Genomic DNA, 27,707 nt, shown 5'->3' on the forward strand with positions numbered 1-27,707 from the left:
AATATAGAAGTTCTCATCCATTAAGTGTGCCCACTTCGTGTCGTCTCAACAATAAATTACCCTTGATATATTAATGTAGACTCCAGTAACGCTAGTACACTACTGTCCTCGACTATTATACTAGAGCGAGGGACAAGAAATAGATTTTATGGGCACTGTGGCTTTCGATCAACTGACAGTTTAAAGTACTGAAAACCCACTAATGTTTATTGCTACTTATATCTGTGAAGAACGCTGAGTAAGTTACCGCCTGACGTACTATAACCCGTTAGCACTTACCCATCTGACGCCAGCTGTAACCTGCTTGCTCTAGTCTCACTATGGCAGCACTGCCCAGCCTCTTCGGGTATATTCGTGAGCATTATTTTATATTTAAAACAGTAGGGTCTATCCAGTCATTAAAGATCGACGTTGGTTTACAAAATATATTGATCCGGTGCACTCACTGGCAGTATTCCCGTGAAGTTCCCGTGTTGGAATTGGTCTTTAGCAATCCATGCTTGTCGTAAAGTAGAGTAAAGAGGCGACTAACGGGATCGGGTGGTCAGACTGGCTGACTTGGTTGATGCATGTCATCGTATCCCAATTGTGTAGATCGATGCCCAGGATGTCAATCGCTGGATTGTCTGGTCCAGACTCGATTAATTAAAGACCGCCGTCATATAGCTGGAATATTGCTGAGTGCGGCGTTAAACAAACAAACAAACAAACAAACAAACAAACAGTATTGCACAACACCAGCGTGGTGAAACCATACGTATGCATTCATGCCATCCTCCATTATCCGGTAGTCTATATCCATTCTATAAAGATAAATACTCTGGACCTTTTAGCCACCACAGTTTCGAATAGCACGACGCTGAAAGTAGAATCAAATTATTCTCACGAGCAACATATTCTGTGCTTGTAATGAGTGAGTGAGTGAGTTGGGTTTAACGCCGCTTTTAACATTATTCCAGTTATATCACGGCGTGTCAGCTTAATGTGGGAGGAAAGCCCGAAGTGATGCAGGTCTAAGACGTTTACCACTTCGGTGAAACCCACGAGCACGGGTATGGTGCTGACAAACCTAGAAACATAATTGGGGCGAACCGAGATTCGAACCCACAATCATAGGTTTCTGGCGTGCCCAAGGGACGCACATCTGCACAGCGAATCGCGGCGCCTTAGACGACTGGGCCACCCGTGCCCCCTCTGTGCTTGTAATTGGTGCAGTGGAGTGAGTGCGTATGGTTTTCCGTCGTCTTTAGCAATGTTTCGGCAATATCACGGCGGGGGACACCAAACGTGTGATTGATGCATTGTACCTATATTGGGGAATTAAACCCCGGTCTTCGGCGTGATAGCTAATGCTTTAACCACTAGGCTACCCGATTCTTATTAAGGAACCGAAACACAGCAACTGTTAAAAATTCAGATAATCTTCCCAAAAACTTGTTGATATTTGTGTGTCTGTTGATTAACGCCGCACTCAGTAATATTCCAGCTAAATGTCGGCGGTCTGTAAATAATCCAGTGATTGACATCATGAGCATCGATCTTCGCCATTGGGATACGACGAGAGTCACCTGAACCCGTTAGTCGCCTCTTCCGACAAGCATGGGTTGCTGAAGAACAGGTCTAACCCGGATCTTCACAGCCGTTGTTGATATTTTACTTCTTGGGAATATAGCTTATATGGTTGAGCGAACGGCACAGCGGCTGTTCATGGCGTAGCCCTTCGTGGTAAACTCAAACACTGCCTCTATGTAATCCAGGCACAAGTTATCTGCCCATGATTTGGGGGGAAATCCTTCTAAAAAGCCACAATGTCCCCCTTTCTCTGTTGCCACTAGTAAAAAGTTGGGATAATATTTGAAGAGATCATAAGGAATATCACTTTTGGCATAGAAAGGATCGTCTAAACTATTGATACATAGCACTGGCACCGATATGTCGTCCACGTCTCGGATTGGGTTGTTCCTCTCCCAGAACTCTTCCATACTATCGTAGCCATATATTCGGCAGTAAACATCCTCCTCGTATTTGTGAAACGTCCACGCCTTCAGAGCCTGTTTCACGTCGACCGTACCCGACAAGGCCCGGGCGTGGCGGCACAGGATGGCCTTGAGGAACAGGAGAAACAGGTAGTCATACACACTTCTCATAGACAAGGAGAAACGTTCACACGCGTCGTAACAGGGGGAGACACATGCGCCGACAGATATGAGAGCCGAGGAACCGAACTCGCCTAAATAGGAAATCAACAGCCCACACCCTGTACCGTAACCTACAGCTGCTAACTTAGACCGCGGGAATTTCAACCTGATGTATTTTACGACTTGCCGTAAATCGGAAGGGTCGCCGGAACTTTGTAGTTTGGCTGTTGTTAGAACACTTCCGCCGTGTCCCCTGCGGTTAAACACCACCGCTTTAAATCCCCGTTGTGTGGCGTCGTAACACAATGACGAAACACCAAGGGCACTTCCTGTTATAGAGGGAATGATAAGCAAAATAGTCCTTTTTCTTTTGATCTTTGGTTGAACACTCACAACCCAATCAAGGGCAACAACTCCCTTGTCTCTCATTTGCAAGTACTCCCTGTCGAAATTCACATCAAACGTAGGGCATATTGCTGCAAGAATCGATTGCACGTGACGATTGCGTATCCAAAACGAGGGCGAAAATACCCGCTCTCGCAGGCGACATTTGCTGAGTAGGTGTCGCGTCAGTGTTGATTCCCTGTAGTGGAGCTTTGGGTGGTAGGCACGTGACCGGAAGAAGCCATGTATACGGACGGCGAGACTGAGCAGTAGGGAGCCAATGACTGCCATCAGAAACGGGACGGCGATGATGGCGTATAAGGATAACATCATCATCAGAGGAAAGGATCGTCTGTCTGGTCCCACGCTGCCATCTTTCTTCCAAAGTCTACATGTCGACCTTTCTGGAAAAACAAAAAAAGAAATAAAGCAGTTATATTGAAATATATTTAAACTCTGACAAGACCCACGTCAAAGCCAGATAACAACCAGTCTCGATTATCCGACGAAACAGATTCAGACGTAAAAGGCAAAATAGGGTGCCGTTCCACAAAGCATTCTTAGTGCTAAGTGAGCGTAACTCTCATACTTTAACATAATCTTTAGAGTGTCAGCCCTACGATCGCTTTGTGGAATGAAGCCCAGGATACCAACAATACAACAGACAATAGATGTCTGAGGACCTGGAGCTCACCTCACAGTACATATTGTTAATTTCATACGTTGATTAATCAAAGGGATTGTTCCCGGCTGTCGTTGAGCAGTTATATGATCTAGAACATGATGTGTATGACGAGCTGCATTGGATCTAGACTTGTTTCCGGACACCTTTGCGCAGCATATCATAAGTTTAACCTCTAAGGGAAAAAATGAGATCTGAAAATAACGGGAACCACGGCCTGTGAGTCAATGGATGGGTGGACACTGGTCATCTACTGGACAGTTCCATGTCTCTTCCTACAACAGTCCAGCAAGAGCACAGTGACGTCAGTGGTCATATATCGGGGACCCATAAGGCATTGCGAGTGCATGGTCGGCTCCACGATATAATATTAGCGATACGTTAAGTATGTATGAACGAATGACAGTAATGGTCGTGTTGTGAAATGGGTCGGTTAACAGTTATCCAAGCCACAAGCATCGAACGTTTCGAGTTTCATAATGAACTACAATGTACAAACAACATTAATGCTTTTCACATTTGTGTTCTCAGGATATTACTATGCAACTTATTTTTGAGAGAGTGAGTGAGTGACTATGGTTTTACACCGCTTTTGGTAATAGTCGAGCAATATCACCGTGGTGGACACCAGAAATGGGCTTCAGACAAAGTACTCATGTGGGGAATCGAACCCGGGTATTCGGCGTGACGAGAGGACGCTTTAACCATTAGGCTACCCCAATGCCCCTTTTATATAACCGTATACAATATATAGCATATGATGGGTGTATCTCTCGGCAGGATAAATCCTACGAATTTTGATCATTGACGGATGATTCTGCCAAAAAAAATAGGCCAGATCTTTTTAGTGTTGACAAACAAACATGACGTCGCACTTGTTTCAAATCGTTCGCAGAAGAATATTGGTAGTCATGCCATGTGTCTGTTATCATTATCCAAATATTAGTCTAAGGTCTAAAAACCAAGGTCAGTTTCAGTTGAAACTGTATTGCCCGTTGTCACTGTATCACAAACTAATCACTGGCCTTGTGACGTAATATATTACTGCGCACATTACAGAAACACTATAAAGATTAGGTACCGTTTTTGAGAGGTGAGAATATTATTTTCGAAGATAGAATTTATGAATGACAGTATTTGATAAAGACATCACGCGGATGTGTTCAGGGTTGGTAAATATCCCGTATTAGTGATAATCGTTGTATTGAGGGAACCTTCACAGCCATCTGAACACACACTCGTGTGATAACCTCCATACCATGTGAGGTGAGGTGAAATGGGGTTTAACATTTTATTGCACTTTTATGCACGTATGTGTGTGTGTGGCTGCTTGTACTAGTCCGGGCTGATGCCTATTTATAGTGCTAGCCCACTGAGATACCATGCCGCAGTTTAACAAGAATACCCCACTCAGACACAGTATACTGACTCCGAGCCAACCAGTCCTTGTTTTAGCTTAATGCCCAGTGCCAGACAGGGTAAGAACAAGTACCATCTTTTAACGTGTTTGGATATGACGCGGCCGGGGATAGAATCACGGACCTTCCGCTCTCCGGGCGGACGCTCTACCACAAGACCACGGAGGCGGTCTCTGTACCAGGTTATATATAAGTGGGACATAAATATTTCAACTCGCACGTCCGATAAATGTGCGCAACACGGAGTTCCCGATGTTAAGTTTTAAACCTTCATCTAACTTGGCTATTTACTAGTCTACGACCCTCAGCACGTTGCATACGCAGCAACCAGACCCGACGGGTAATGGATACGCATCTAATATCCGTCGGTCAGTGCGGATGTATATACTGGGAGGGTCCTTATCCGCTGTATCGGAAATCTCTACTGAGCGTAATGTCATCCATAGCGCATATAAAAAATGAGATTTTTTCCCGCATGTAGTAGATGGTGTATACACGGAGAAGGGGTTCTAGAGGAGAGCTCGTTATCTGGACTGTCAACACACTTACGTTTAAGTGCCTGATTATTGGGTTGGTTCTGACAAGTAAGTTTATGACTTTCTGTTCTTATGACGTCATAACAGATACTTAGTGTCCAGCTGATGTGACAAAGCAGCTGTTGTGCGGAACACAGCTTTATGAAAGACCAGCACGAGATGTTGATTAAATAGATGTCCCAGGGACATATTAAGTCAGAATCGATTTAGCTGTGAGTGTGATTTCCTCAGTGACAAGACATCAAGGTTGTTGACGAGAAAGTTTTTCATCACTGAACATGACAATTACATTAAGGAACAGTGCCGTCGTCGCGATGTGCGAACAGATAGGGTTGGGTAGCCATGCTCAGATCATACACTCCGGTGTTGATTATAGTCTGAAGCAAATCTTTGTTAATCACGAATGAGTATGTTGTCATATACAGTTAATGTGTTACATGATTACTGCAGCATGATATATTCTAAATGTTCAGGATGTAACTGTTTACATTCATCTTGATGTACACAGGGCTAATAAAGAGGAGTCACGTGCTCAGGGACAATGGCCAAATGAGCTTCAGCAATATGTCCACATGACTTTCATCAACATGGCCAGATGAGGTTCATAGGACAATCAGGGCGGCCGGGGAGCCTAGTGGTTAAAGCGTTCGCTCGTCACGCCGAAAACCCGGGTTCGATTTCCGACATGGCTACAATGTGTGAAGCCCATTTCTGGTCTCCCCCGTCGTGATATTGCTGGAATAATACTAAAAGCGATGTAAAACCATACTCACTCACTCATTTGAAAATCTTCAGCAACATAACCAGAAGAGGTTCATAGCACAATGTCAACCATACGAGCAAATGGTGTTAATAGTACAATTTCAGCAACACGACCACATGAGGTCACTAGGACAATGCTAGAAACATGTCGAAATGAGGTTCAACGGACAATATTTAGCAACACGCCCAGGTGGGATTCACAGAACGATGTCAGCAACATGACTAAATGAGGTTCACAGGACAGGAGAACCGCACTAATAGCAGCCCTGGCAGAATCGCCGTCCACGGAGAAACTTAATAACATAACTCACTGGCAGCAGGTGTTCAAAACAGCCTTAAATGCCTCGTGGGTATTCCAGCTCCGTGCATAATTACCCATACGTGTCGCGGAATGGACTTCAAGTGGTTACAGCGTGTGCCTGACTGGATAGGACAGTTGGTCAGACCGACCAGTGGTTGGACACAGTCGGGTACGATGGATCGCATTCGGATAAGACATTAATAACATCCCAACCTTCATTAAGCGCGATGGTCTGTGGACCCATATTCCCAAGGGCATGGTATAAGTTGTATCACGTACTCCCAGTGATATCCGTGCTCAAGGTTGTCAATCGCTTCTTCGGCTGGCCGTGATGTTTCTTTGTTTGCTTATTGTCTGACGCCACATTTAGTAATACTAAATGAAGGCGGTCTGTAAATAATCGAGCCTGGGGCAGACATTTCAGTTACTGATATTGTGAGCAACAATCCACGCCATCAGGGCTCTATGATATACCATCAACCAAGTCACCGAGCCTAACCAACCGATCCATTCAGTCGCCTGTAACGACCAGCATAGGTTGGGGACCAATTCTAACCCGGAATCCCTCCGAATAACCGGCGATGTAGCTGTAATAGTGCTGCCTGCGGCGTAAAACAGTAATATGCATTCAGAGTACATTGGGAAGACCCTCTGCCCACCTGTATTAAACAGTATTTCAGTTTATCAACTTGATGATGGAGGAAGTGATCAAGTCTCAAACGTTTACCACTTTGATGAAACCCATAAGTAGTGGTAGGGTGTTTACAAACAAACACACCAGCCTGGTTCTCTGGGTATGCTGCGCTGGCGCTACACCGTGGGCCTTGGGATTTTTATCGAGGCTGGATAATTTTCAGCTACCGCTACAAACCTAGATATCTTTTGCAATGAAAACTATGAGCCTTGATTTTTTTTTTATACGCAAACACCTTGCAACAATGAAATATTTATGGCAGGCAATTCCTTTTGTTCAACAATTAAATTTTCAAGAGTTTTCGGGGCACTGGATTTTTTCCCCGATAAAATCCCAGCCCCCCCCCCCCCCCCCAATCCCAGCTACAGGCTGACAAACACACCAGGCACATATTGAACTCGGCTCTTTAAAACAACGTCAACTGTCAAGCAGACAGAGTTTGTTTCATACGGCGCAGGGAAATTGAAACAAATATGGTTTATTGGCAATAAAAACGACTGACGTGCAGGATAGACGAGACGCACTGGTGCCCGATAAACACTTCCTTTGTTATCCTAATGAAGATTAACCAACTACCTCAGAGGAATGCTGGTGGAAAAAACAAGACGAGGATGAATTCCGCAACCATAAATGTGTGCTGCAAACTCGAGTACATTAATATACATTACAAGTTTTAGTTCCCAACCAGTCCACTGAGTTCAGCAACAGGCTTAACGCTGACATACACAATACCCTTGACGACTATGAACACCTGTCTGGGAGAACACGATACTCTGCCTTTCTAGCTCGCGAGAGAATGTATCTTTAGGAGAACGTAATGGAAATCCCGGTATAGCGTATTCCGTGTGCTAATGTACAAGACACACTTTCTACTTCATAGATAAGTAATATAAAGTAAGAGTAATTTGAGCCCGTGGAGGCTGTCCCTAGACGATCTGCTTGCTACTGCCCCGGTAAGTGTGGTGCAGCGAAATGGGTAGACTAAAGTTCAGTCTCTGTAAACATTATTTGGATAGAAACAAACAACTCCATTTAAATTGAAAAGGAGCCATATTGGGATGGGAAACCTGTGGACAATCTAGACTTGCTTCATTTAGTCAATAGCATTATAGTAAGGGCTGGGAGGGAGGAAAATAATATGATTCAGGGACTGCGAGACGGACTAGGAAGGGGGTGGGATATGATGGATTCCAGTCCGCCTCGACCCAAATAGTTGTGCGCTGACGCTCTCGTCATGAGTGTGTATCATCGTCATCGCAATTTGGGCTTGAAACAAATACACTGTCGTTGAAAGGTCATGAATGTTCAAACTATAAACATTCCTGAGAGTTATCTTCTTTTTTCACCAACACGGTCATATTACTGCAGAAACCGTAGGCTGCATATTACGTGCGTGTTTGTAACAGCAGCTGGTACGAGGGTTCTAATAAGTACTGTTCCTCGCCATCAGCTCCATGTCGCATCCCTTACTTCTACACAGACTCCCTCAGTGGTCTAGTTGATGGCGCGGCTGTCCAGAGAGCGGACGGTCAGGGGCTGGATCCCCTGGCCGCGTCACACCAAACACTGAGTGTGTTTCAGTTATATCAGGGTTGGTCAGCTTTGGATGTGAAGGAACCATGAATTGACGCGTATCAAGACCTTGACCGCTTGGTCAAAACTGGGACGAACTGGAATTCGATCCGACGACCCGTGAAACACATCTCCATGAACTTATAATTGGAAACAAATGATTATATTTTCTATTTTTTCTCTCACTGTGTGAATGTGTAGTGTTGTCGTGTAGAGCGCCCGGAGGCTGTCATTGTGTTAACACCAAGAAAAGATGGTACTTGTTGTTTCCCTGTCTGGCGCTCGGCATTAAAAGGATAAAACAAAGACTGGTCGGCTCGAAGTTAAACTGCAGCATATGGTATCTCAGCGGACAAGAACTATGACACCGGTATCACTCCGGACTAGTACAAGCACATACACATATGCACACACACGTACGCACGCATGCACACACGCACGCACGTCACAATATAAGTGCAATTATCTTTCACCCCACCTCGTTCCGCAGACATTGGCTTTGTACATGCACTGCAATGACAGGGGCCCTCATCTACATTTAGCCATTATCTTTGTGGAATCTCATTTAATATTTTTTATCTTTTTATTAATTTTATTATTTTAATATCCCAAATGATGCGATAAGTCAACGATGAGGAAGAGACGAGGTGCAGAGTCAAGGCGATGCCTGTCGAAGAAAATAATCCAGTTTTATCCCCCTCCAAACAAAGGTGAATTTCACCCTGTAGTTCAGAGATAATCCCGCTTAATCTATATTGTGACGTTTAAGATTTGGTGTGGTCATCGTTTCTGACATTTGAGGATTAACCTGTCTTCTCCCTTAACAGCAATGCTCTTTCGCTTTCAACTGATGCTTGTCGTAAGAGGCGACTAACTGGGTCGGGTGGTCAGGCTCGCTGACTTGGTTGATGCATGCCATCGTATCCCAATTGCGTGGATCGATGCTCATTATGTCAATCACTGGATTGTGGGAGACAGTTTGCCATGACTTGGATTTCAGTTATGGTGTGGAGAAGACAAATTGCAACCGTCAGAAGAACGAAGAATCGGGCTTAAAATCTTTTCTTTGCTATCAGGAATTCTCAATTGGACAACCCCCCCCCCCCCCCCCCCCCCCCCCCCCGCGAGCACACTACACGCTAAGCGCCATAACACCATGAGCCGAGGACTACAACAAACACGGGTAAACATGAAAAGACGGCTTTGGAAAAATCGCATTTCAGCCTAAATTAGATCCAAGGAAATTCAAATGTCAAATCTTGTTAATCATTTGCGAAACGTGATAAGTTAGAAACTTGAAGAAACATGTGGCGGCAATATAGCCATTAAGAAGCAGGTTTGGCGAACCCATAGAAAACGTCTTTGTTAGGATATAAAAACAGTACGCCTCAAATACGTCATTACTGTGCGCTGTCAGACGGTGGCTTATGACCATGGGCGGATACATTCAATGGACTCAAGGTCCCTTTCTCAGCCACGGCAACACATTCATACAACATGCAACTTAATAAAAAATGCCGTTTCAACAAAACAGAGCATATGCATGAAAACAAACCAAGGCTTGGTACCGCCTGTAAAGAAACAGCCTGACTGGACATATGGCTGCGACGCAGGGCGAGTTGTATTGCTCGGTCAAGGAAACTAAGTGGACATTTTCACGGAATCGACATTAAAGGGCCCGGGGTCAGTATATGTGACGAGTGACTGAACACTCCACAGCAAGAACGAATCCAGCTTTGCCGTAACGGCCCTCATGGGGCCGCCCTCATGGGGCCGCCCTCATGGCTTATTATCCCTGCAGTGTTTTATTGTACGTTAAACAACGACCACGAGTCATTTATTTCTTAAACACGTCACAGCTGTGTAATGACGTGTATACGTCACAGCTGTGTGATGACGTTTATTACCCAGACAGTTACAAATAACCGAGCTAATAAAAGTGGTGACCCTTGAAGACCCGGGGTAGAATAGGTCTTCAGCAACCAATGCTTGCCGTTAAAGGCGACTGTGCTTGTCGCCTCTTACGACAAGCACAGTCGATTTAACGGCAAGTCTAACGGGATCGGGTGGTCAGGCTCCCTGACTTGGTTGACGCATGCCATCCATCCCAATTGCGTGGATCGATGCTTATGATATTAATCACTGGATTGTCTGGTCCAGACTCGATTATTTACAGACCGCCGTCATATAGCTGGAATATTGCTGCGTTAAACATCAAACAAATCAACCAATAATAAAAATCAGTGCACATATCACTTTTCGTCACCCGGACTACATTGTTAACGTCATTGAAATCTTATTGTGACGTAAGGTCGGAATGACGTCAAACTAAAAGACGCCACAGCTGAAGATCGTTGACGTGTGAAGTGTGGGATTGGTGTAATATAGAATTATCAACTCAGTTAGAAAATCTCCAACTAGAAGCTGCCAGAATAGTTACTGGGCTCCCAAAATATACTTCGCACACACATCTGTATTATGAAACAGGATGGGAAACGTTAATAGAACGAAGGAGGAAACGTAAGCTTTGTTGGTTCTACAAAATACAAAGTAATATCGCCCCAACTTATCTTAAAGACATTGTACCAACCACTGTAGGTGCAATTGTATCATATAATTTAAGAAATTCAGACAATAATGAGATTACATATACTAGATTAAAACACTCAACGTGTTCTTTTATTCCATCAACTTTAAGGTTATGGAACAATATTCCTGCAGCAGGTAGAAATTGTACATCTACATCCCAGTTCAAGACATACATACAAAAAGAGCTAGTCATTGCACCTCCACCTTTTTCCTATGGTGTTAGAAAGTTGAATATTTATCATACTCGATTAAGATACATGAAAAGCCAGTTAAATTATGATTTATACAGAATAGAGATAAAATGTGATCCAATATTTCAATGTGGTAATCCATGTGAAAACGCATATCATTATTTATTAAAGTGTCCATTGTACGTCCACCTAAGAAAAACTATGTTAATATTAAACCATGGCTCCTTTGTGTTTGACCGTGGTCTAACTAACTGAATTGTTAGTTAAATACCTGTTCGCAATAATGACGGAACTTCTTTTTTTTGGCTATCATTTGTCTTGATGATAGAACAATTTCATGAAAAATGTTTGTAGCCAGCGGGATTCGAACCCGCGACGTCCGCACGGAAGGTTAACGAATGTAGTCTTCTGCCACGGCGACATTGAAATTAATAACTAAATGTTTAGTTACATCAGTAGCAATTGCTTATCCATTTATGAACTGCGAAATGTGTATTAGGCAATATTTATACAGTATGTTACTCTATGCATTCTTGTATTTGTACAGTACTTGTGATTTTGAAGCTTTTCGTTTAACGAAACGAACAGACAGAAAAGAAATTACTATTATCTTGATCAGGGCTATATTTGCTCATAATACGCCCATCAACATGGGCAAGTAATATTTAGTTGATAAATGTGCTCGAGTTGGTCCAAAACGAATGGTATACTTGCCCCGGGACATGCATTTCATAACCCGCATCGGCAAAGTGCGAGGTGCACGTGCGAAAGGCTCGGGGGACATATTTCACGTGCTTCCCGCAGGGCCGACTAACACAGTGTTCTCACAGTTGAGCATAGAGTTCCTGAATATCTTTCAAAATACCTTTAACAAAACAATGTTTTTTAAGCATTTTAGGTGCTATTAATGTTGGACATGGTTTAAATAAATTAGATCCCTCAAAGCCGGGATCAAACTTTTAAAATTTGACAGTTAGACCCTGCGGGCTGCGCCCCTAGGGATCTAACTGTCAAATTTTAAAAGTTAGATCCCTGCTTCGAGGGATCTAATTTATTCTTAATTCTGGACATTTTACAGAACGCCGTGAACACAAATGTTAAATTAGATTGAAGTTTGATGTTAAACGGAAATGAATGTTTGTCCATTATCGAAAATCAACATATCTTTAAAGCAGTTCAAATGTTTATAAGTCATACAAAGTGATTTGGGTAACACTTTAATGTACATTTACTAGTCTCTCTTTTGTTCATTTCTTTTGTTATATATACACTCATCTTCTTTTCTGTTTTCCCTGTATATGATTTACTGTACAAGCTTTGTAAATACCATGGAGAGGGAGTCCTAAGTTGGATAACTTGTTCCAAATCCATTTCAATCTGAATAAAATATGTTTAAATCAAATCGATCGTTGACGACATTCGACAATTGTGGTTTTCTTAGTCAGCGGTCGTGATCATTATTCAAAAGGGGATCTCAAAACAATTAAGAAATATTGGTCAATAAAGGAATTATTACACTCGCATGTGCGTCACGCTGATTTTACGAGAACCATGTAAAAATTCACGTATCACCCTTGCTCTCGCTCCGGAAATACAAGAATTCGGACTTTTCGTACGGTTGCGGTTTCGTACGGTGACGGCGGTTTCGTAATGACGTATCCGCCAGTTGAGTAATGACGTACAGTTCATAGAGTGGCCGAACAGCTGTTGCAGGCGCCAGCCAACAATATATGAACTACTGTGCTTGTCTGCTCTGTAAATCAAGGTATGACACTAAGCCTCAAACATAAAACACCCCAGTAACAGTTACACATACCGATTCCAATCACACATTCACGACGGGCGCGTGTCCTTGCAACATATGGCAACCGTAGAACGATAACTATCATGGATGCAAACACTTATATTGTCATGATGGTGCCGTCACTCTTGTCACAGGTGTCCTGCAGGAACAGCATGCAAGAACGTGACAACGATTTCTGTTACACATTACATAGCACATGTTGCATTGTTTGAACATGCGATCCTGGTGCTGTGAAATCAGCGGCAACTGTCTACACAGGAAGAAACTACCGATGTAGATAGGATCTGCTTTCAACATGTGTTGTTCAATATCCCCAGTCTGACACATGTGACACTGACGCACTTGTTAAGGCCGCGTGTCTATTTCACGGTAGACAGACCGACTGAAATGTACATTTCACAGCTGATTCATAATAACTTAACAGCTTACAACCGTACATTGAATACACAACCGTACCTATGATGAATGTTAGCGTAAGGATGATGTGCGGTTACTAGTTAGAGTACTGAGTTCGTACACAAATAGTCCTGTGCTGAGGAATTTACATTTTTTATATTATTTTTTACTATATGCCTTGGCAAGTCTAGATCAAACTAAACCAAATCTAAAGGTGACTATGCTTGTCGTAAGAGGCAACTAACGGGATCGGGTGGTCAGACTCGCTGACTTAGTTGTATCCCAATTGCATGGACCGATGCTCATAATGTCAATCACTGGATTGTCTAGCCCAGACTCGATTATTTACAGATCGACGTCATATAGTTGAGTATTGATGACTGCCGCATTAAACAACAAACAAACAAACAAACAAACAAACAAAGGTTTTCTGGATTCCACACGAACACCACAAAGAAATTTTAAAGAACAAAATTAAAATATTTCAAAGAAATGTTTTTATAGACTTAGTGTTAGTCTATTATACAAGTATTGATCACATATAGGCATTAAACCAGCTAGGATTTGGCTAACTTTCTGTCCATGTAATTTGTTTTACACAATAGTTTTGTCTCCTTACTCTTTTTCTAATGTTGATTTAACAGAGGGTATTTCACATTAGATGCTGATTTCAGATAGGTTGACATGTCTTTTTTATAATCCAGAGAGATATTCCGGAGTTGTGGTACAGGAGCCACGGCATACAGGGTTCATTGTTTGCCATCTGTAAACACCATTACATCTACAGTGTCAGAGCATGTGACGCACACGGTACGCAGAGATATAGGAGGTATGACTGACTACGTAAGTATTGAATTTAGCTGGACTGGCTGATCTTCAGGCTGATAGACGAGCATCGCCTTGTGACGCAACAAGACATGACTCATTTGCTGCGTTTATCAGGCGAACATATAATTGGCTTTAGGTCAGTTTTTAACAAGAGATGTCTGGAAGGTTTGATTTGTGGTGCAGTTATTATTCGTAAACTGATGGAAATTGTTTTTGTATTTCACGTTTGAGACATGCTGACTGGTCACGTTCGTATAAATATCGAACAGGCAATACTTGAAAGCACCAGTAGTGTTAAGCGATGTTGATGCCAGACACCCAAAGGTGCACTGTCCGACACGCTCATCAGCTATAGACTACTTACACCACACTCCAGTCAAGACTCAATCTTACACCACGTGTTTTAGGATCATTAGGTTAGAGAAATCAATTCAGACTACAGCTGATTGCTTTTGTCCGGCTAGGTTTACGTAACAAATACACAAGATAATCTTACTCTCTGCAAAACACACAATGCCTTGCAGAAGGGGAAATATTATTGAAATTGAAAATCATCAAGCCTAGTGACGTTTTATCGCATCTTTCACATTTTCATTGATCAAGTTTGTTATATCCTGTTTGCCCAGCTGAAGCATACGCGTATGCGCCCTTACTAAAAAAAATACGGTAAAAGACATACGCCTCCTTACGTTTTTGTTTGTTGTTGGTCTACAAAAGGGACTGCGTCATGAAACTATTGCTAGTGTTTGTCACTCGTGGTTTTCGCAGTACTCACTTTCCCGCAAAACCTTCCAGACTCACAGTATTCAAAGTGATATCGATACCGACCATCGCACTTAAACCTCCCCCAGCCTCGAGACAAAATAGAGCCAAAAGACTCAGTAGCTCACCTGACGTTTTCTGGAATATTATATTAAATCAGAAAGGTCTTTCAAAGGCAAAAAAGCAAAAAGAAAACACAGAACAGAAGTACTCTTGGTACCTTCATTAATTACATAACGGTACATACTGGCCTATAACTACAGAACGGTACGTTAAAGCCTTTAATTACATAACGGTACGTACTTGCCTTTAATTACATAACGGTACGTACTTGCCTTTAATTACATAACGGTCCGTACTGGCCTTTAATTACATAACGGTACGTACTTGCCTTTCATTACATAACGGTACGTACTTGCCTTTCATTACATAACGGTACGTACTTGCCTTTAATTACATAACGGTACGTACTTGCCTTTAATTACATAACGGTACGTACTTGCCTTTAATTACATAACGGTACGTACTTGCCTTTAATTACATAACGGTACGTACTGGCCTTTAATTACATAACGGTACGTACTTGCCTTTAATTACATAACGGTACGTACTGGCCTTTAATTACATAACGGTACGTACTTGCCTTTCATTACATAACGGTACGTACTGGCCTTTAATTACATAACGGTACATACATAACTGGCCTCGACAATCAGGGCTACCGTGGACATATTTGCAACCACAGACGAACATAAAGGCCAGGGTTAAAGTTGTGACAATTTACAACACACACGGCAATATATAGTGTGTTATCGTTGAGTCATAAAACATAACTGTTTATCAAACTTAATAAGGACACATGAAAAATGGCAGAGCAATTGGAACAGTCCTTTCCAAAATGGCTGCCCTGGTAGGCAATTCATAATCGGATCGGTTTTCTTTGAGCAGTTTTTTAGAGTCATCATTACTAGGATGATGTAGTTTCATCTTCATATGTTTTTTAGTTTGAGTGAAGATATCGAAAATGCAATAACGCCAGGAAAATGGAAACAGGAGGAGGTGAAGGTCAATCAAACCGGTCTGAAACCCGCCATCGATTAGTACTTTTGGTTTCGAAAAAGAAATCTACCAATTCAATAACCTCGCACCTCTGGTTTTAGAAGATACAATTTCCTGCCGTTGTTGCGTTTTCCTGAGGGGCATCGCTAAAAACTCACACTCACAACACAAGTAACCATAGCAACCAAACAGAAGAGTGGTATCACTGATGTGACTGATGACATGACGATCAATTTAAGCAATATCTGTCAATGACATTGTCCAGAAAAGAATCACATTCTATATGATGACATCAGTCTCTTGTCCCGTGATCTATTTCGACTGACGGATCACACAGGCTATTGAATGTGGCAGGTATATGGATTTGAAGGATTAATCCTTGCACGGACTTAACGAAGGATGACAGGACATGGGAGGAAGGGAGGCGTGTGAGTAAGCTGGGTTTAACGCAGCTTCTCAGTTACAGTAGGAAAGCCCCAGGTGATTCGGGTATTCGACGTTTACCAGTTTGTTAAAACCCACGAGCACGGAAGCATAACCATGGCCAAGTGTGATTCGAACTCAGATTCATAGGTTTCTGGTACACCTAAGGGAGGCAACTCTGAACAGCGAACTGCAGTACCTTAGACGAATGGGCCATCCGAGCACGGGCATTATGGCCAAAGTTAGATTCGAACCCAGATTCATAGGTTTGTGGTTCACCTAAGGGAGGCAACTCTGAACAGCGAACTGCAGTACCTGAGACGACTGGGCCATCCGAGCACAGGAATCATGGCCAAAGTTAGATTCGAACCCAGATTCATAGGTTTCTGGAACACCTAAGGGAGGAAACTCTGCAGTACCAAGACGGCTGGGCCATTCGTGCGAGAAAACGACGTCGTGTAATGACGATATATCAGCTGTCATCCACCGAGCAGGGACGCAATCCTAAACGATGATGTAGCCAGGACTTCATAGGAAATACAATCAAGATACTTGACAGTTAAGATCTCTTCCATGTCCTAGAGGTGAGGTGAGGTGAAATGGGGTTTAACGTGGCGTCCAAGATTATTGCACTTATATAGCGACGTGCGTGCACGTGAATGTGAATGTGTGTGTGCACGTGGATGTGAATGTGTGTGTGGGTGGCTGCTTGTACTAGTCCGGACTGATGCCGATTTATAGTGCTATAGATCTTCACGGGTTACTGGCCGCCATGTTATAATGGACACGGCGATGTAAGTACTGGAGTCACCTTGGTTCTTACATCAAGGTCATCGGCGGCGGCGGCGGCGGCGGCGGAGGGCAGTTAGGTGTTAATGTCGTCATTAATGGACATGAAAGACTATAGAGATCCAAGGTGAAATAGTGTTCAACGTCGCGTTTAAGATTATTGCACTTATATAACGACGTGCATGCATGTGTGTGTGTGGTAGTCTTAGTGTGTATTTTGCTGGCCCACTGAGATACCATGCCGCAGTTTAACATGAATACCCCACTCAGACACAGTATACTGACTCCGAGCCGACCAGTCCTTGTTTTAGCCCCTTAATGCCGAGCGCCAGACAGGGTAACAACAAGTGCCATCTTAAACGTCCCCAGCAACACTCACAAAGGGACAATACCAAGGTTGGTTTAGATACACAGAATCAGTGCTACTAAATATCCCTTGGTATCTAGTGAGACAACAACAAAGCCATAGCTTAAGTATTCATATGTATCACAGGTCCTAACCGTTAAATTCTCCTTTTCGGTTGTCACACCAGTTTAGACTTTCCCCCCAGTGGTATCGATGGCAAAGCCCCCTTGATCGTAGTTGAGGTCTCCTGACGCTTTCAATATCTTCTTTACATGGTGTTTAGTATGTGCGACACCCTTTCTGTAACTTTGTCCGTGCGTCTTGAAGACCCTACATTGTCCACATGCGTGTGTTGCCCTGGGTGACCAAGTGGCTTGACTTTCTAGCTTGACTCAGTCCATGCAGAGGTCTGTGCTATATTACAATATGAACGTGGCCAGGATACAATAACACGAATTTAGCACCAAGTCGGACCAACGGATAGAATATGACCAGCAATAGACTGACATGTTCTTTGTGAAATATGTTTCTGGCGCGCCCAAGGGACGCAACTCTGCACTGAGAATCGCGGCGCCTTATATGACTGGGCCATCCGTGCGCCCTCGGATAAATGAAAACTTGCTGTAAACTTAGATAAGACAAATATTGTAATTTTTAGAAAAGGAGGACCTACTGCGCTGAGAGAAAAGTGGACACATGAAGGTGAATATATGAATACTGGGAATATGAATACCTTGGGATATTATTCACAAGTACATAAAGCTTTCTTACAATTGCAGTCTGTTGTGTTTAAACTTAGTTTTGTTACACCTCACATTTTCTTTAAACTGTTTGATTGTCAAATACAGCCGATCTTATTGTATGGCGGAGAATATTGGGCTGTCGAGAGTTTTATTCAATCGAAAAGGTTCACCTGTTCGCCTGTAAAAGATTTCTGAATGTGGGCATTTCCACTCCCAGTAATATGATTAATGGTGAATGTGGGAGGTTCCCACTTTATATAACATCTTATACTCGAAACCCACGAGCACGGGTATGGTGGTGACAAACCTAGAAACATAATCGGGGCGAACCGGGATTCGAACCCACAATCATAGGTTTCTGGCGTGCCCAAGGGACGCAACTCTGCACAGCGAATCGCGGCGCCTTAGACGACTGGGCCACCCGTGCCCCCTCAGGAAGTTCAAGATACGACACATATCGTAATGAAACAGTCCGTTTTAAGGGACTGTTTATGCCTAGAATTGTTACGGGGATTTAACTCGGGGATCTCCACGCCTTCAAAAACAGACAGAGAGGTTCTCAGGCGAAATGCAGGAATGTTTATTATATATGACGTCAAAAGGCAACAACATACATTCAACAGTATCTCAGTATTCTATTTCATAGTTAAGACATCATGATGAGCAATTAACTAGTAAAGCATTAAGATATGAAATCAATAGTTAAGAAATGATAATGAGTTACATAAAAGTGGACTCATTAAGACACCATGTTATAAACGCCATGGTCTCTCACAACATTGTGCGCAGTGAATGTCAATCATGTTCATAGCGTACATCATTCATAAATTCAGTTAAAATATGGACATAAGGATGATCTTATAATACTCTTCTTGTACAATGAGTTCATCATTATAGTATAGTAAAATACTTTCACTTAATAATTCATTCCGGATATTCTTAAACTTAATTACCTCAGAATTGAATTTAATTGATAAATAAGTAAAGTACATTACTGGTACCTTGTTGAAAATATAACAATGATTATAAGTTGTTGTAACCAGGGTAACTGCGGTACAGATACCTGGGGCTTAAGCCGGGCGTCACGGTACGAGCACCACGTGAACAATGGCTGACGGCCGAACGTGCGTCGAACCGTAGCCTTTACTATATCGAGGTAACTGCCGATACTTACTTCACGATAATGATGATTAATCCTTTTAACACTAATCAAAAACTTCTGACGTTTACCAATTATAAGTAAATAACTTAGAAACAGTTTATAAAAGAAATGCTGGATATTGTATTGTAACTCTTATCTACGAGACTGCCACTGAATTGCCTGTATCTTTATAGACTATTCTACGATATGAAACACAAAATCTGCCGGCGCTTCACGATAGTGCGGATGCACTTATGTGATAAATAGTTAAAAGACATTGCCGAATCTGTGCGTATTTAGCTACGGAAACAGTGTAACTTTTCGTGTATTGTGTTCTAGACATATACGGTCACAGACTGGTTATCTTTAAGTACATACTTTAGCTGCCGATGCTATGCTACTCATTATATTGAAACATGAGATGTTTCCCGTGAAAATACAAACAATGAGACGAACAACATGACCAAAAATATAAATGCAGATAGTAGAACACGTTGACCACCAAGTCACTTGATACAGAAACGTTATACACGTTGAACATAATGTGTAATAAGCATCCACAACTTCCATAACTAAAATGGCTTAATATGTTAGATTGATACTTAAACGACTAGAATACTAACGCTAGTATTTTATCCGGGACGCTCTATTATTCTCTATTATTCAGTATAGTATTAAACTGCATGAAATTAACATATAGCAGCCAAATCGTAGATTTCGAACAATAATTTTTGATTAACTGTAACATAAGTTCATTGTACCAGCAGAGTAACAAAGCTTAGACAGCCCACTTAAATTACCTTTAACATACAAGAAGGATCTAAAATTTGGTATCTACCATCATGAACCATAAAAATGTAGGCAGCGAAAGGATGATTGAACATTTTCTGGAGTTTACGGGCAGTAAAGAAAGAGACTTGAAGCGTGTTCGGACCGAGAGAGACGTTTTGGTTGTACCCGGATTCTCCACCAATTGAAACGAGACTTGAAGCGTGTTCGGGACGAGAGAGACGTTTTGGTTATACCCGGATTCTCCACCAATTGAAACAGTCCGTTTTAAGGGACCGTGTATGCCTAGAATTGTTACGAGGAATTAAGTCCGGGATCTCCACGCCTTCAAAAACAGACAGAGAGGTTCTCAGGCGAGATGCAGGAATTACTCAAAGCCAAGATACCCCTGCATTTATACCCGAGATCTCCAGGCCACGTTTGAAAGCATGTCACTTCCCATCTGTCCAGTTTGGAATTGATAACAATGGTTTCCCACATGGTGGTCAAATTATGCAAGTTTTGATGTGCTGACTTGCTTAGTTAATTGTTTATTGGCTGATCAGCTGTGTCCGAATCTGGTCAGCCGGGTCTAGAATTTCAATAGTGCTAGTTGACTAGCATCTGCCAGCTCGTTTGAATGGTTACGACATCTTGCATCTCCAAGCGTTACGTATTATGATACACGACCTGGAAACTATGTAGCGTTTACTGGCTTGGGAATGTGAAACTTAAAGTAGTAGAATATATATATTTGATTTTGATAAAACTTGAAGAAAAATATAATGATTTTCGCACTGTTATATTAACATTAAGTCTCTCCTTGAACCAGGGTCGTATCTTTCAAATAAAGGATTCAACACCTACACAACACACGCATTAGACTTGGTCTGCGTGATCTGAAAGTGAATAGAGGAAGATATGTAAATATTGAAAAGTCACTAAGAATTTGACCCGTCTGTAACCTTAGTGTTGAAGACAAATATCAATTTATGTTTATTTGCCCTGTATATAACACAATAAGAATGGAATATCTACCCGCCTGGCAATTTTCATGCATATCTACTAACAACTTTATATGTCTGCTGTCAAACAATACCTATAGCGTCCAACTACAAGTATCTTTATCCTTTCATCACGCATTTATGTTATGTCAGTTGTTGTCTTGATACTCCGTATACTACAATATATAACTGTGTATGTAACTCACTTGTAAATGGGCTAATGGTCTTTCATACAATCAATAACTTACGAATTGAATTGAATTATATGTATATTGGAGCAATATATAGTGGCACAATACATTTGTTTATGTGTAAATTCCTCTTTATGCATGTTTGATATGTTGTATAGAGGTGAGATGAAAATAAAATAGGAGTCTCTAACAGCTGTGCCAGGCGTCGTGTTTAAAAAAAACCCAGAGCACTTTGTAATTTATGAATGATATTAGACCGTGACTCAGAGTCGCACTGTATCATATTATATATTACTCACATGATAGACTCAATCCATTTCATCTCGGTAATTAGATTTTCAATGCAAGCTGTCCTGGATAATATCTCACTGATAGTACAACGTCATTGTATTCGTCCCCGTGGATTGTCCATTCAATCGGACGCAAGGAACTGGTATATTTCATCTGAGACAACGGAGTGCTTCACTTTACTAGGCCAGAACAGAGAGGATCACTTCACGGACTTGTCTATTCCCCTACTGCTGTAATCTGCAGTTGTCGAGGAGTCGACCAACGTTTTTGTCATAAGCTACGGAAGGGCCTGAAGCATCAAACGTTTATTACATCTCCAAGTAGAATTAATATGTTAACCAAGAAATCTGTTCGTAAAAGAATTTAGTGTGACACCAAAAAATGGTATAAATCAACAATTGTAATACAAAATGATTTAGGTTTATAAATCAATACAATTTACTGCGCAACAATTACAATGACGTACACAATAGAGTTGTAGTACAATATTCAATGGCTGTATAAAATGTGAGCGCAGTGGAAATGACAATGCCAAGAATAATAATCACCTCGACGCAAGCTTTCGAGATAGGCCACTGAACACCAGGGTGAAAAGTGATCTTCACACGGAAGCTGGTCTTGATGTAATGTCAGATGAAATGTGAGATGAGACAGGGACGCGCCCGCTCCACCTATATAGTCTAACAAGCTTCCAGTACTTTCTACACGGTGCTAGACCAGTCAGTGTCACTTGAACATCACAGAATATTCTAGAATATTACAATAACGCTTGACAACCATCCATGCTATTCCGGAAATTTACAGATAATTCGAGCATCTAAATATAATAACTTTCTCACAACTGCTTACATTAAATAATACTACATTCCTGACAACAAATCATTGTCTAAATACAATGCTATGACCTTTTACTGAATCTCAACAGAAACAATGTTATACAGTTACAATCATTGTTTAACAATAAATATGTTTAACTGCCATATAACACTGTATTTCACTCTGTGATCATATGACGACCTATTTGGTGAATATATATAATATTAACCTATTTTTGACAAGGGAATATTGGTCTTATCTATCTCACACACACCTATCTCATCTGGAATGTTTAGGATATCAAATTACATTGATCTGTCAATCGATGCCAGCGGTTGATCTAGTTATGCTGACGTCCGTGTCACAGAGACGTCACTAATAACACATCACCCACAGAGACACTGACACAGCCACAGATACACACAGACACACACACACGCACGCACGCACAAACATATACACACACACTGACAAAGCCACAGATACACACACACACACTCACACACACACGTCGCTATATAAGAACACATCGCCTATTTCTTCTGATCCAAAATGTTTACTCAATGTATTTTTAAGCCGTTACCATGTCACAGAAACAAGACGCCGGAGACTCATAGTGTTGCTTGGGGGAACATCTCGTGACAGTCAAACCATTAGCTATCCGTTGTGTGTTACATCATGTAAGAGCTGTACAGGACACCGATCTATCTAATTATGAAGTAAACGTATACAGGACACCTCCCTATCTGGTTAATAAGTAAAAGGTAACAGGACACCGCCCTATCTGGTTAATAAGTAAAAGGTTACAGGACACCGCCCTATCTGGTTAATAAGTAAAAGGTTACAGGACACCGCCCTATCTAGTTATTAAGTAAAAGGTTACAGGACACCGCTCTATCTAGTTATGAAGTAAAAGGTTATAGGACACCACCCTACCTAGTTATTAGATAAAAGGTTACAGGACACCGCCCTGTCTAGTTATTAGATAAAAGGTACAGCACACCGCCCTATTTAGTAATTATATAAAAGGTTACAGGACACCGCCCTGTCTAATTATTAGATAAAAGGTACAGGACACCGCCCTGTCTAGTTATTAGGTAAAAGGTTACAGGACACTGCCCTGTCTAATTATTAGATAAAAGGTACAGGACACCGCCCTATCTAGTTATTAGATAAAAGTTACAGGACACTACCCTATCTAGTTATTAGATCAAAGGTCACCGGACACCGCCCTATCTAGTTATGAAGTAAAAGGTTACAGGACACTGCCCTATCTAGTTATTAGATCAAAGGTACAGGACACCGCCCTATATAGTTATTAGGTAAAAGGTTACAGGACACCGTCCTATCTAGTTATTAGGTAAAAGGTTACAGGACACTGCCCTATCTAGTTATTAGATCAAAGGTACAGGACACCGCCCTATATAGTTATTAGGTAAAAGGTTACAGGACACCGTCCTATCTAGTTATTAGGTAAAAGGTTACAGGACACTGCCCTATCTAGTTATTAGATAAAAGGTTACAGGACACCGCCCTATCTAGTTATTAGGTAAAAGGTTACAGGACACTGCCTTATCTAGTTATTAGATCAAAGGTACAGGACACCGCCCTATCTAGTTATGAAGTAAAAGGTTACAGGACACTGCCCTATCTAGTTATTAGATCAAAGGTACAGGACACCGCCCTATCTAGTTATTAGGTAAAAGGTTACAGGACACTGCCCTATCTAGTTATAAGATCAAAGGTACAGGACACCGCCCTATCTAGTAATTAGGTAAAAGGTTACAGGACACCGCCCTATCTAGTTATTAGATCAAAGGTACAGGACACCGCCCTATCTAGTTATTAGGTAAAAGGTTACAGGACACTGCCCTATCTAGTTAATAAGTAAAAGGTTACAGGACACCGCCCTATCTAGTTATTAGATAAAAGGTACAGGACACCGCCCTGTCTAGTTATTAGGTAAAAGGTTACAGGACACCGCCCTGTCTAGTTATTAGATAAAAGATACAGGACACCGCCCTATCTAGTTATTAGGTAAAAGGTACAGGACACCGCCCTATCTAGTTATTAGATCAATGGTACAGGACACCGCCCTATCTAGTTATTAGATAAAAGGTCACAGGACACCGCCCTATCTAGTTAATAAGTAAAATGTTACAGGACACCGCCCTATCTAGTTATTAGATAAAAGGTTACAGGACATTGCCCTATCTAGTTAATAAGTAAAAGCTTACAGGACACCGCCTATCTAGTTATTAGATAAAAGGTTACAGGACACCGCCCTGTCTAGTTATTAGATAAAAGGTTACAGGACACTACCCTATCTAGTTATTAGATAAAAGGTTACAGGACACGTTACGTTATATTCAGTTATATTAGAGCTATACAGGAGACCGTTATATTCAGTTATATTAGAGCTATACAGGAGACTGTTATATTCAGTTATATTAGAGCTATACAGGAGACTGTTAAATTCAGTTATATAAGGGCTATACAGGAGACCGTTTTATTTAGTTATATTAGAGCTATACAGGAGACCGTTATATTCAGTTATATTAGAGCTATACAGGAGACTGATATATTCAGTTATATTAGAGCTATACAGGAGACCGTTATATTCAGTTATATTAGAGCTGTACAGGAGACTGTTATATTCAGTTATATTAGAGTTATACAGGAGACTGTTATATTCAGTTATATTAGAGCTATACAGGAGACTGTTAAATTCAGTTATATTAGAGCTATACATGAGACCGTTATATTCAGTTATATTAGAGCTATACAGGAGACCGTTATATTCAGTTATATTAGAGCTATACAAGAGACAGTTATATTCAGTTATATTAGAGCTATACAGGAGACTGTTACATTCAGTTATATTAGAGCTATACAGGAGACCGTTATATTCAGTTATATTAGAGCTATACAGGAGACCGTTATATTCAGTTATATTAAAGCTATACAGGAGACTGTTATATTCAGTTATATTAGAGCTATACAGGAGACCGTTATATTCAGTTATATTAGAGCTATACAGGAGACCGTTATATTCAGTAATATTAGAGCTATACAGGAGACTGTTATATTCAGTTATATTAGAGCTATACAGGAGACCGTTATATTCAGTAATATTAGAGCTATACAGGAGACTGTTATATTCAGTTATATCAGAGCTATACAGGAGACCGTTATATTCAGTAATATTAGAGCTATACAGGAGACCGTTATATTCAGTTATATCAGAGCTATACAGGAGACCTATTAGAGCTGTACAGAAGCCGGTCATATCGAGATGTATCTCACGAACCCAGATCAATTGATTGTTCGTAGCGCACTAGCCGTACCTGCATGCGACGGTTGAGTTTTCAACTAAATACATTAACGTAACACTAGACTGAAGGTAAGCTGCTGCAGTGATCACCGAGCAGCTTCACGCCATCATCACCATATTGTCACACGTACCACGCTTCTCTGACACCTGGACCAAATATACTACCAGAATATCCCACTCCACCCCACCCTCAACAAAATACCACCGTGTATTCGTCACGCTCCCTACCCCTGTGACATGGGCAGCACGCGAAAGTGAAGCATGACCCCCCCCCCCCTCCCCCCACCCCCACCCCCACCCCCCTCTCAGCTCCGGTTTCATTGCTGTTGGGAACGACTCGATCAACTCGACCCGCAAAAGCCCCATCTCTTCTCGGTAATCGTATCCGTCAAGTCGTGTAATCACGGCGTGCATATAAGCCACAAACAAACAAACTACTACACATTTCCTTCACGCCAAACCCCCAAAACTGGATTCATGTCTTCCGTTACCATCATTCCCGCATCTCCGTATGTCAGTATATAGCGAGTGTACTTAAACGTCACATCACAAAGCACTGCAGCAACCATGTATACGCGGATCCGAAGGTACCACCGTCGGCGATGTATATGCTACCCGACTGTCGTTACCGTCAACACACAGTCCTGACCACCTGCATCCACTACCCTATAGACAGGGGTATGTGGGGGAAGGAGGGGTGGGGGGAGAAGGGGTGGGGGAGGAGGGGTGTGCGGTGTCGGTTATTCTCTCAACGTAAACACGATTAAAATAAGGGTTTGCACCTAAACATCGAGTTGAGAGAGGAATCTGACCCGGTTATACATTTAACAACGTACGTATACTCACTCTCTCTCTCTCTCTAGAGATGAGACATATACACACGCAGAGGTTTATTCAATACAATAATCTTGTGACAGTAAGATGTGCGCCAACTGTTACTCTGCACCATTTCCCCTCGTGGCGAAGCTGTTAAAGCACGTGTTTATTCATGGACACGTTTGGCAGAAAGTACGCTCTAATTACACCTCCCCCTGAATGTCAATATACAACAAATACAACTCACACCCATCTAAAACAAGATATATACTTACACGCTAGTGTCCCACTCCCAATATCCTACAGCGTCCCATCACTGAGTGAACTCACTGTTGCCCATAACGTCCAAGTATTGACATTCCGAAGTTAGCGAGTCGGTCTCTTCCAGCTGACTGTTCGACGTCCTCGCGTGGCGGCGACCAGCCCACCACAGCGCTCACTCCGTACACAGTCGGTCGGCGGAGGTCCGCGGCGCGTGTGGTGTGTGAGCAGGGAAGGAATCGAATTTCAATCGGAATAACCTATACTCCACACAATAGATCGATGTTTTGACATCAGTCTGAAGGAATCGCGCGTTTTTGCCTTAATACTTCCTGGTTGAATCCGATTGATGCTCAGCAGTAGATTTGTATCTTGTAACCGAGACGTGAGTCTAAAGCTCAACAATTCGTGCGTGTCTTTAATATATATATAGCTAACGAGAATATATATATACATATTCTCCCTGGTGAATGATGTAATGTTTCCCGCTGCATATTTCGTGTTTTCCCTATAAAGTAGTCACACGAACAGGTAAACAGGTTGTTGTGTTGTTTGAAGGTAGATGTTGTTGCGTACGTACAAAGTGCAATTTATCCTGAGGAAGAGGTGGGTTCAAGAAAGTATTAAACACTTAAACACACTCACTCGGAAATATACAAGCCTACGGC

General features: G+C 41.9%; 1 protein-coding gene across 1 annotated transcript; it reads right to left on the reverse strand.

Annotated features, from left to right (window-relative positions):
• Positions 1–1,116: 1,116 nt before the first annotated feature.
• On the reverse strand, positions 1,117–27,419 carry LOC124128299 (protein ABHD15-like). The gene is made up of 2 exons (XM_046491686.2): positions 27,054–27,419; positions 1,117–2,926 (listed from the first exon to the last, which is right to left on the reverse strand). Exon 2 carries the CDS (start codon positions 2,856–2,858, stop codon positions 1,674–1,676), a length of 1,185 nt encoding a protein of 394 aa, XP_046347642.1. The 5' UTR covers positions 2,859–2,926; positions 27,054–27,419; the 3' UTR covers positions 1,117–1,673.
• Between the last annotated feature and the right edge of the window lie 288 nt (positions 27,420–27,707).

The sequence above is a fragment of the Haliotis rufescens genome, unplaced genomic scaffold, assembly GCF_023055435.1.
Source record: "Haliotis rufescens isolate VD_foot unplaced genomic scaffold, xgHalRufe1.0.p SCAF_15, whole genome shotgun sequence".
NCBI lineage: Eukaryota > Metazoa > Mollusca > Gastropoda > Lepetellida > Haliotidae > Haliotis > Haliotis rufescens.

Coding starts and splice junctions, on each gene's coding strand:
- LOC124128299 (XM_046491686.2), bottom strand. CDS start 2,858: ATGATGATGTTATCCTTATACGCCATCATCGCCGTCCCGTTTCTGATG.